The sequence below is a fragment of the Artemia franciscana genome, chromosome 6 (assembly GCF_032884065.1).
Source record: "Artemia franciscana chromosome 6, ASM3288406v1, whole genome shotgun sequence".
Taxonomy (NCBI): domain Eukaryota; kingdom Metazoa; phylum Arthropoda; class Branchiopoda; order Anostraca; family Artemiidae; genus Artemia; species Artemia franciscana.
The window spans coordinates 24,158,504-24,170,905 of record NC_088868.1 but is presented as its reverse complement, the minus strand read 5'-3'; the positions used below and the strand labels follow the sequence as shown (position 1 = coordinate 24,170,905).

Here is a 12,402-nt window from a genome sequence, read left to right as displayed (position 1 = left end):
TTAAATCTCAACCGGATCAAGCGTAATTGGGGGGGGGCAGTTGGGGGGGGACCGGAAATCTTAGAAAATACTTAAAGCGGTGAGATCAGGATGAAACTGGATGGGAAGAATAGAAACCTGTCTAAGATACGTGACTGACATAACTGGACCGGATCTGCTCTCTTTGGTGGAATTGGCGGGGGGGGGGGGTAATTTTGAAAATTGAGGTATTTGTAACTTACGAAAGGGTGACCAGATCTTAATGAAATTTGATATTTAGAAGGATCTTGTGCTTTAAAGTTCTAATTTCAAATTCCAACCAGATCCTGTGACATTCGGGGGAGTTGGAAGGGGGAACCGGAATTCTTGGAAAACATGAAAATTGGAGTATTTATATCTTACGAATAGATGATCGGATCGTAATGAAATTTGATTTTTAGAAGGAATTCATGTCTCAGAGCTCTTATTTCAAATCCCGACCAGATCTTTTGACATTGTGGGGATTTGGAGGGGGAAATCTTGGAAAAACACTTGGAGTGTAGGAATCGGGATGAAGCTTGGTGGATAGAATAAACAAATGTCCTTGATACGTGATTGACAGAATCGTACTGGATTCGCTCTCTTTGGGGGAGTTGGGGGGAGGGGTTCAGTGATTTGGCGAGTTCGGTGCTTCTGGACGTACTAGGGCGATGAAAATTGGTAGGCGTGTCAGGGAGCTGCACAATTTGACTTGATAAAATCGTTTTCCCAGATTCGACCATCTGGGGGGCAAAAGGGAGAGGAAAAATTAGAAAAAATTAGGTATTTATAAATTACGAGTGGGTGATCGGGTCTTAATGAATTTTGATATTTAGAAGGACTTTGTGACTCAGAGCTCTTATTTTAAATCTTGACCGGTATTAAGCCTCTTATTTTCCTTTTTAAATCAATCTATTGATTCATAGAATTTTGTTAGAGCTCATACCATATGATCTCTTGGCTCTTAGCTCTTCTCGCCTCGTCACAAGTGCCATATGAGCTCTTAGCTCTTGTTGATAAGGGAAAAGCTTTGAAACTATGAATTTTCTTCTTTAGTATCCGTTATTTATTTTTTATTTTCAGTCGTTTCTGCTGATGATTCTTTTGTTGATGATAATTTTTTTTTAATATAGGAAATCATAAATAGAACTCGTGCTGCCCCTGAAGAAAAAATGCTGAATGACTTGAAAGAGTGTCGAGCTAATCGTGAAGATTTAGATTTTGTCAATGATGTTGGAGCTACACCTGTAAGTTTTTCTAGATTTTCTAATTACTTTCGGAAGGAACAGAAAGTAGCTCCGTGCCCTTGAAATCCAAATTTGTAGCACCATTAATTGTTTCATTCTATGCAAATGATTCAATAACCAACAATGTTAAAAGCACTCTTAATGGCTTGATTCTTTATTAGTAGAATATTTTAAGCTGAGACAGGGGGAGAATAATGAAAATATTTCTAATTAGGTATCCTTGCTGTCGGATATCTAATTTATGTCGAGCTTTGCATTGTCATTTTACGAGTTCAGGGTGCTAAAATAGGCTTGAAAATTAATGTTAAGAAGACTAAGTCACTAAGGCTAGGAATAAGTGAAGATGAACAGGTGACATTAGGTAACGAAAAGATTGATCAGGTTGGGAGCTTCAGTTACCTTGGTAGTATTATTAATAAAGATGGTGGGAGCAGTGAAGATGTTAAAAGTAGAATAGCTAAGGCTCAGAGTGTTTTTTCACAGTTAAAAAAAGTTTGGAAGAATAGAAAGATAAGTCTACAAACCAAGATTAGAATATTGGAAGCTACAGTGATGACAGTGGTCAAATATGGCTCTGAAGCATGGGCACTCCGAAAAGCAGATGCAAATTTACTAGATGTTTTCCGGAGAAATTGCCTACGGATTATTCTGGGTACCCGGCTGACTGACTGTATTTCAAACAGTAGGTTGTACGAAAAGTGTGGTTCAATCCCGGTTTCTGGGGCTATAATGAAAGAAAGGTTGAGATGGCTAGGCCACGTTCTACGGATGAAGGATGACAGATTACCGAAGATTGTCCTTTTTGGCCAACCGTCTGGGGCTACACGGAAAGCAGGTCGTCCTTGTCTGGGTTGGGAGGATGTCATAAATAAAGATTTAAAGGAAATGGGAACTTCCTGGGGGGGGGGTAAAGAGGGAGGCTTTAAATAGATTAGGTTGGAGGAGGAGCGTGCGTAGCTGTGTTGGCCTCAGGCGCCTTGGTGCTGCAGTGAGTTATTAGTAGTAGTAGTAGTAATAGTAGTTTGCATTGTCATTCTACCTACAATTGAAGTGTAGTAATACAAGCTATGTGGCAGTGTCCTAAAATTGATATACCAAGGACAAAAATACCCCTCTCCCCCTCAGAGCCTTTTTAGGTCTATTTGGACATGAAAACTACGATTTTCTATGTTTTTTGGCTATTTCAAAATTATGAAGCTTGTTAGAGCAGTAGTATTCGTCTGTGTTGCCGCATTGAACTTTGAAAATAAATTGGTAAAAGAAATTAGTTAAATTTAACATCGCTTTTGTCCAAAAAATTAATACATTTCCAGATTCATAGATTCCAGAGACAACTTCATCTTGAAAGGAAAGTTATAGCGTTCTAATTTTTTTTTCTGTTACTAGCTATAACTACGTATGAGGGTCTGTTTCTCTATAAATCTAATGCACGATTTTTACTAATTTTTCAGGATCCATATGACTGTGTAAATTGTACAGTTTTATTTCGGAGGCCTTATTTGTTAAGTATTGAACACCTGATGTTTCCTAATTCCTTAAGATAGATGTGGTTATGTAAGTTTCAATATTCCGAATTCAAAGAATCAGAGCTTATTTTCACTGTCTTTAGTAGCTTAAGTACTCCAAAATTACGGTAATTTAATACTTATAGTATAAGATTGAGGCACATTTCTATGTTTTTACAAGTTTTGAGTTGTAACTGTAAAAGCAAGTTTTGAAAATTCATAGCAAAAAAAAAATCGAACTTCGCTCATTTGGTTTGACTAAGTGTAATAATAAGCCGTTAAATATAGCAAATACTTTTGAAACCTTAATCATACCTTGCACAGTAAAGAGCGACTTGTGTCAACAGAAGCTGAAACTAAAATCCAAAGTTTCAGAATTATAGATATATATAGAAAGAAAGCACATTTTATTTTAAATAAAAATAGTTGACTAAGTTTTGAAAACGATTACAAAGTTTACGAAAATGTCAAGAGACGCCACACGCCAAATGGCTTTTTTTTTTTTTTTTTTTTTTTTTTTTTTTTTTTTTTTTTTTTTTTTTTTTTTTTTTGTCACTATCGCCAATCTCCATCCTTATAAGCTACCCATACTCATTGTTTGATGCTTTAAGCTCGTGGTCTGTTCTAAGCACATTTTCAGTAATTTATATTCGATTCAAATTATTTATATTCGTTTTAAATCATTTATATAGTTCATCGCCAATCTCCACTCTTGAAAGCTACCCTTGCTCTTTGTTCGATGCTTTAAGCTCCTGTTCTGTTTTAAGCACTTGTGGAGTAATTTATATTCGTCTTAAGTTTTAATGTCACTCTTTCTTTTTATTTGAGTTCGTTTTTCTTTTCTTTTTCTTTTTATTAAAGAGATGCTGTAGGATATCATTTAACTTATCAAAACAGTATCTTTTTGTATGTAGAGGTCTATAGAAATCAGTGTTTATTATATGCATTATCTATAAACTTGATTAATGCGTCACAGTTTCTGCAAATCAGCACGGGTTCTTAATGTCTGAAATGCTATATTTATGTTGTTTTCTTCTTTCTAGAAGGAAATATAAATAAAAGAGGTAAAAAAGCGCTGTGGGTCAGTTCAAACCATCTAAGATACTAATTTCTGAACCCATGCTTCATTTTCAATCCAAAATCAGTCATTCTTTCTTTGTACGTGTGCCATATTACAGTACTATACATGGAGGTCTGTAGTTGTCTCATTTCCTCCTTCAACAAACTCTAGCTTCAAACAGTTTATATTAATAGTGACGTTGCCATGCGAAGTATCAAAATTATCTCAAGAAAACCGAGTCTTGAGTAAAAAGTATGCTTTACTACATTTACATAACATCCTTTGCATTTTATCCTTACGTTTAAATCATTTCTTGGTGAAGAACGATGTCTCTATTCAGCATTAAAGTCAATTGAATCCTTTAAAAGTTAAGAATCTTTAACTTTCAGCAAGGATAATTTTGATTCAAGCTTTTGTCGTTGCTTTTTGTCAATTTTAAAGTAAAGTATTTTTATTCGGGAATAAGGACAATTAGTATCTCTACATCTCTGTGTTTCTGTAATATATATATATATATATATATATATATATATATATATATATATATATATATATATATATGTATATATATATATATGTATATATATCATGAAAAGAGAAATCACCAATGCAACAGCACAAACACAAAAAAAAAGAAAAAAAAAGAGACAGAAGGAGAAAAGGAAGACTGTTTTCCTAAATTAGTGATTAATATAGACCAGCACTTGAATGAGGCTTTAACCCTACTCATCCATACAATCACATAGGTCAAACAGCATAGCCATACACAATCAACCATAAAGAATAATCCATGGACAGGCAGTCATGTCGTCAATAAGTATAAGTCGTCATTTACCAAACAATAGAAAAAATAATATAGACAAATAATTCAGAGGCAACACCCAACGTAAGGGCTCATCAGGAGAATACACTGGCCTATATAGGGTTTCGCCACTTTAAATTCTCTACCCAGCACAGTGTTGTGGCTACCACAGAATATCCATGGCATCCCCGTGTCAGGTATCACCCCCAAAATATATGCCTATGAAAGAAAAAAAAACAGCAAATGTAAAACAACCAAGTAAAACCAAAACAAGCTTATCCTGTTAATATATCCTTCTTTTTAGCAACAATAGGTAAACTAAATATTATAAATTTTACCAAATCACAAATATTAACACACTGTAAAAAACCTGAATGTAATTCATCTTTACCATGTGGCTAATTTTTAAGAAAATCCGCTCAATTAGAAACACAATTCAAAATAAATGGCGCTGCGACAACATTTCTCGAACCTCCGAAATTAGTTGAAAATTTCTTTAAGTATTTCTAGATAATTCTTTTGATATTTATTTAAAAGTTCGTTATAATGAAAACTAAATTTTTTAAATTGCCAAGTTAATTTATTTGCAGAAAAACCCCTTGATATCAATTTTTGGCTTAAGATTTTACATCTATTTTTAAAATCAATATAATTACTACAAATCCTTACATAACGAAGTAACTGTGAGAAAAACGCTGAATATCTGATATTTGAGTGTATATTACTTTCAGGGAATGGGAAACTAATCACTTCAAAATCAAAATCATCCGTTTTATTATACATTTTAAAACTTAATTTATTATTATCACAAATATTAATATTTAAATCTAAGAAATGATCTTCATGACCAGCGCCATGACTAGGCTCAAGAATAAGCTCTGGTGGATATATATCTTTAGAAATATCAATGAAATCCTTACAATTTAAGACCAAAATATCATCTAAATATCTTTTATTATTTGACAAAGCATGTTTTAAATTAATTGGATTATTCTTATCCATCATATATTTATATTCTAGTTGACTTAAAAACAAGTCAGCTATAAATGGGCTGGAATTCCCCCCCCCCATGGGAATTCCCACAATTTGCTTGTACAAATCCCATATACAATCTTATACACCCCCAAATCTTATATAAGTACTAGCTGTTGGGGTGGCGCTTCGCGCCACCCCAAGCCCCCCCGCGCGCGTAAGTCGTTACGCGCCATATTAGTTACGCGCCATTGTAGTTGTGTCCCTGTGTCCCACCTGTGAATATAGATAGATTTATATATGTGTTTCAAACTACGTAAAAATTGCGAATATACAACATTCTTGGCTTTCCCATAGATAGATAGATAGATACAATACAAATTAACTACGTAAAACTTGTGAATATACAACAGTCTTCGCTGTCCCATTGCACTTCGTCGATAGTCGGAGCATTGTATCTACGCACATGTTGGCCAGGAGGCGTTTTGTCAGCGGAAATAACAATTTTATGAGTATCAGTAGGCATCAAATCGATGGCTGTTTAGAACAGACGCACTAAATTATTATTTTCGTGGAAAAGATGTTGCAATTGGGAAACGATTGTCCTTTCAACGTTGGGAGAAATTTCGCAACGTGCATTCAATTCAGAATTTCTATCACTGATGAAGTACAATTGTAAAAATTTATGATTCTCGCCTGAGAATGGTAGAAGGGACCCTCCTTTATGATAAATTTGCCCTTTTACTTTGAAAGTAGACATAAATTGATCTGGATTTTCGATTTGGGCTCCAAACGACGTCATTTGGAAACATGAGTTGTATTGTCTGATTTTTGACAAAAAACGCTTAGATTCTGACGTAGTTCCAGTAAGGAAAGTCTTCAATGGCTCTGGTGGTGCAGCCAATAGAGGAAGTTTAACTTTTCCTGAGGCGCAACACATTCCCATTGTTTCACCATTGAATTTCAAGGCCTTGCAATAGGGACAAATTTTAGACATTGTCCCGATTTGAACACATCTACTCAAGCTATAATCATCGACTGGGTTGTACCTGAATGCCAGGCGATAACTTTCAGATTGCTCTGATTCCTCGGCACGCTTTCTTTTCTTATTTTCTCTATCAGCAGCAAGCCTGATTTCTTGCTGTTCTTGTAATTCCTCGGCACGCTTTCTTTTCTTACTTTCTCTATCAGCAGCAAGCCTGATTTCTTGCTGTTCTTGTGATTCCTCGGCACGCTTTCTTTTCTTACTTTCTCTATCAGCAGCAAGCCTGATTTCTTGCTGTTCTTGTAATTCCTCGGCACGCCTTCTTTTTTCACATTCTCTTTTAGCAGCAAGTCTGCTTCTGCGTTGCTCTGGTAGTTCCTCGGCATGCTTTCTGTTCTTTCTTTCTCTATCAGCCTCAAGCCTGTTTCCCTGCTGGTCTTTTGATTCCTCGGCACGCCTTCTTTTTTCACTTTCTCTTTTAGCAGCAAGTCTGCTTCTACGTTGCTCTGGTAGTTCCTCGGCATGCTTTCTGTTCTTTCTTTCTCTATCGGCCTCAAGCCTGTTTCCCTGCTGGTCTTTTGATTCCTCGGCACGCCTTCTTTTTTCACTTTCTCTTTTAGCAGCAAGTCTGCTTTCGCGTTGCACTGGTAGCTCCTCGGCACGCTTTCTTTTCTGACTTTCTCTATCAGCAGCAAGTTTTTTGGCATAGACTCTTTGAGCATCTTCATCAGTCATTGTAAACTTAAACATTAATAGATTTCTACGCGAACATATGTCTTAATATAACTTGAATGACGTCACCTTCAAAGCAAAAATGACGGCAACTAATTTCATGACGTCAGCCGAAACATGACGTCACCTGATCCACAGATCCACAGACAGACAGACAACTTATTTTTATATATATAGATTCTATAAAACAAATTCTAATAACTCAAAAATCATATCCAAGCTGTAACATCTCAAGTTAACTGTAGCATTAAAGCAATTTGTCCATATAGCTTTTTTATTATAAATGTCTATTTTTAAGAACCTTTTACTAGATAAGAGGAAAGATTTCTTGATAACAGTTTTTAAATTATCAAACACTACATTAAGTGATAAATTAGTATACATTGTCGCAAAATCGAAAGACTCCATTCTTTTAGCTGAAACCATCGTTAAAAAATCTATCACCTGCAGTGAATTATTAACACTCCAATATGGATTAAAATTCGAAAATTTTTTAATACCAGAACAATAGGTTTTAAGTTTATTTACAATTTCCTTTAAAATTAAAGAGAGGTCAGTAGCAGCAATGCGGGTTGGACATTTTGCTGCTCCAGCAATAAACCGTGGTTTAGGGGGATTCTTATGAAATTTTACAGTCCAATATAGGAAAGGGAACTTTTTATTATTGTCATTTATTTTAATATTAAAATTTTTAAAAAATATTTCTTCAGTCTTTTCAATTAAATTCTCATCCTCTATATTTACCTTTTCGTAAACATTAGTTGTGCATAACTCCCTTTTTAAGATATCACAATACAGCTTCAGACAAATTATGGCAAAATTATTATTAGCTTTATCCACTGGCACAATTACAAATTCATTCTTTAGATTAGCAATTGGTTGTTTAATCTTCGCATTATAAAATAATGATTTAGTGTTACTATTTTTTAAGTTAGAATATATTTTATTTCTTATTCTACTAATAATTAAATTCTTCCAACTTTGAAAACTCTCTTTATTTTTATTCTCTTTCTTACACCACTTATCAATAAATAAATCAAAGTCATTTTCCAAGCCATCAAGATCACTCGATGGTTTCAGATGATGAGAAAGACGGAAATTAGCCCCTTTATCCATTATAATTTGAAGATCATCTTGCTTTATTATTGACAAGTCCCCTGTTATAACATGTTTGTAAGTAGGATTTACAAATGGGCCAAGTTGCTTACAATTACAAACCGGTTTCCAATTTATATCACTATCTAGTCTTTTTAGTATTAAATTATAATTAAAAATAATTTGCCCAATAGTTTTTGAAAATTTATAAGTTAAAACTGGACTATCATTATAATTCAAATTGCTAGGAAGGGCCTGTTTCACATGCCGCTGATTTAAAATTTCTGGTAAATTAATATCTTCAATCTGCTTACAAGTAAAATTAATAGGTAAATATAATCTGTTATCCTTATTACTAATCTTATCGAACTTTTTCTTTTTTGAAATAAATTTCGTTTTAGTTAGAATGCAAATTGTATCACATATTACTTTAAAATTATAATCAAGAGCTGTATTATTCTTAACAATCCAGAAAAGTTTGATTAAATTCCTCTTGGATAAATTATTTAGACATTTTATTACAGAAATCATACCCCTAGATTCAAGTAGCTGGTATAGATCTATAGAAAGCATATGTACATCTAATTCATTTTTTCTATTATTTTTCCTATGTCCTCTCGATCGTTTTTTACGTTTAGTAGGACAAGTAAAAGAAGGATGGTCCATAAAACCATCAATACATTTAACAACAACATGAGATATATATATCTTTCGTGCTTCGTGCAGCAGAATAAAAGCTATAATGATCTTTTCTTATTCTGTCTAAGGTAGAATCACTTATGATAGGCGATTTACCACTATTAGACAATGTCTTTGAAGTCAAGCCTTTTTTTCTCGGAAAATTTGTCGGTACCTTCCTGTACTGTGTCTGTTGAGCCTAACCAGACTATGGCCAATTGTATTTTCAACTTGTTGATGAAGTTTGTTTATACTACTTATATAATTGGTTTTCAGCTTCATGTTGCTGCTGCTAATGGTTATCTCAAGATTGCTGAGTTTTTGCTGGAATGTGGTGTCAATACAGAGGTCCGAGATGCGGATGGATGGCAACCTGTTCATGCAGCGGCCTGCTGGGGTCATGTAAGTCCTTACTTCTTTTATCACTTTTCAAGAGCTTCAAAAGAATGCATTAAAAAAGTACACTACAGACAACTCTCATGCTGTAAAACGAGGAAAAGAAAAATGTTTCGTTTGAACTAATTATAGTAATTTAAAAAGGAAAACCCGATCAGTGTTTATCTTTTCTTAACAATATCTTTCAAAAAAAAATTAAAAAAAAATTAGGGGATGTTACAAATAATCTTAGAAATCCAAAAGTAACCACTAGTGATGGTTGACTAGGCAACTTTTTAGACTTCTCTTCAACAGATTAATTTTCTCTGTACTGTGAGCAAACATTCTGTTACATCACAAACTCATTTTAAACGATGTTGAAATTTGGAAATAATTACACGGGTACATAGAGGCTCCGAGCTTCATGGCGGGATCTATCAAATTTGGGGAGTTTGAAAAAAAAGAAATGTATGTTAGGTCACAAATATTTAATTTTTCTGGGTGGTTCCTCGCACAAATTTTGGAAGAAATCTCTCTCCCCCCCCCCCGCCCTTATTCATGCTAAGGTATACCAATTAATAGTTAAAGAGAACAAAACTCCTGGTAGCCTACAATTTTTAGATTTTAGTGAAATGTGTAAATTGTCTTAAAATTGTAGTAGTTCTCTGTTTTTACAATTGTTTCTTTTTTTCTCTCTAATGCTGAATGTTGATTGGCTTATATTTTCGTTTTTCTTCTTTTAGTTAGATGTCCTAGAACTGCTTGTACAAAATGGTGCCAATTTAAGTGCCCTTACAGATGCTGGAGAGTCTCCCTTAGGTAATTTTTAGTATAGTGGCTTGAGCTATGTTGTTATTTAGTTATAAACTGAGAAGTTAAATCCTGCTGCTGGATTTAAGGAAGACGTTAAATTAATCTGATCATTCAATAGAGTTTGATTGTTCATTTGGCAAATTAAACATAAATTTAATTCAAGAGTGACAAAGACGAAACAAAGTTTTTGATATTATGTCTTTTTGCCATGTGTGTATTTGGCTTTGCAAAATTGATGTTTTTTCAACCTTGAGGATACTATGATGCTTTTTCTCTGAAAATTGAAACTTTTTTGTTCAATGAAAATTGACATTTGACCACAAAAATGATGGCACTTTGCCTGATCCTGCTCCCCCCCCCTAAATAAAAAAGATGACATTATCTGCAATTACTTATAGTAACAATGGCACTTTGTCTAATGACAGTGAAATCTGGCTTTCGGCTTATATCTGACCCCCTGGTACCTGCTGTGCTGTGTTTTGACAGGATTGACAGTTAACATTTCAGTTATTGTTTTAGTGACTCTCCAGTTCAAAGAATACTGAAGCCGAATAGACCTAATGCAGCTAAACTCATTGTTATATTGATGTCATCCCATAAAGCTACCAGGCTGTGAGATAAAATATTATTATTACTTGGTTGAACACTATTGGAAAACTGATTCACTATGTTTTGCATAAGTTCCATAGCTGGTTGGCATTTTTCCCGATGTAAAAAAAAACGATGACACTTATCGCTGACAGTTTTGACACTTTTTCTAGTAATGCCACTTTTCTATGACAAAAACCTGTCTTTGTCTGACACCTGGCCACCTATTACCTGCAGTGTTGAGTAAGCCTAAAGTCGAATAGACTTATTGCAGTTCAAATCCATGACTATATCAACATCATTTACGTGAACAAAATTATTGGGGTTTGGGAAAAAATAATATTGTTACTTGGTTGGACAGAAGTGTGCAAAAATCCAAACTGCGGGCGAAAAAGTGGTAATGGCAAAGGTTTTTTTTTCGTTTTTTCTTTCAAATTTTGATTTTACATTGTAAAACATCGAATAATTAAGCAATTCACAACTTTATTTTCTTATGCCATTAAGAGAAGCTTCCAAATCCAAGCACAGTTGTTATTTTCTTTATATTAGGAAAAATGGTAAATCCGCTTGAAAATCTTTTAAGATATTGAGAAAACAGAGAAGTCATTTTATCCAGTGCACTCATCAGCTCCGCTTTACTTAGTTCTATTTCAGTGATATTTTCTGTTGCTTCACGGAAGTGTGTCTGTTTATGTGTGTATTTTGGGATCTTTCACTGGAATACTGACTGATGAAATTTTAGGTCAATCTCCTCAGTCAATTGGCTGTGTCTCATCTCTAAGGTAGTCAGATTAAATTAAGAGAATGATTGTTCAGATGTTTTCCAGAAGAATTGTCTACGGATTGTTTTGGGTACCCGTCTGACTGACCATATTTCAAACAGTAAGCTGTAGGAAAAATATGGTTCATTTCCACTTTCTAGGCCTATAATGAGAGAATTTTGAAATGGCTAGAACACGTTCTGAGGATGGAGGATGACAGATTGCCAAAGATCGTCCTTGTCTACCAACCATCTAGGGCCAATTGAAAATCTGGTCGTCCCTAAATGGGCTGAGAGGAGGTCGTAAGTAAAGATTTATGGGAAACTGGAACTTCTCAGGAGGGTGTGAAGAGGAAGACTTTAAATAGATGGGGTTGGAGGAGTTGCATGCAAGGTGTGTTGGCTTCAGGTGGCTGGGTACTGCAGTGAGTTGTTAGTAATAGTGGTATTAGTAGTCTCTCTTCATAAATATAGTAATGGGAGTCTACAGCTCTACCAGATTTTGAAAATGATCAAAACTTTTAAGGAGTAACGTGTTATCTGCTTTAACCAGGCTAGGAATAAGGGATCTCCACTTTAGATCACCATCAACCGATACACCGAAAATTTTAGCAGTAATTTTAGAAATTATCTCGCAAGACTTGTTCATTATGAGACTTTTACAAAGAAAAAAGGTATTAAAGCACTTTTAGTTGTACTTACAGAGAACGTACCATCATCAAAGCCTTTTACAGTAATTCAAGCATGGAATCTATTCGTCTGGGACAAGCATGGACAATTAAGGCAGTGATGA

At 34.5% G+C, this 12,402-nt stretch overlaps 1 protein-coding gene across 2 annotated transcripts in view; it reads left to right on the top strand.

Annotated features, from left to right (window-relative positions):
- The window catches only part of LOC136028219 (protein phosphatase 1 regulatory inhibitor subunit 16B-like), a 71,888-nt gene that overhangs the window by 30,099 nt on the left and 29,387 nt on the right, over positions 1 to 12,402 (top strand). For both annotated transcript variants that reach the window (XM_065705937.1, XM_065705939.1), the window contains exons 6-8: positions 1,131 to 1,244; positions 9,350 to 9,475; positions 10,192 to 10,267. In XM_065705937.1, the coding sequence (XP_065562009.1) occupies positions 1,131 to 1,244; positions 9,350 to 9,475; positions 10,192 to 10,267 (316 nt within the window). The remainder of the gene's footprint in view (positions 1 to 1,130; positions 1,245 to 9,349; positions 9,476 to 10,191; positions 10,268 to 12,402) is intronic.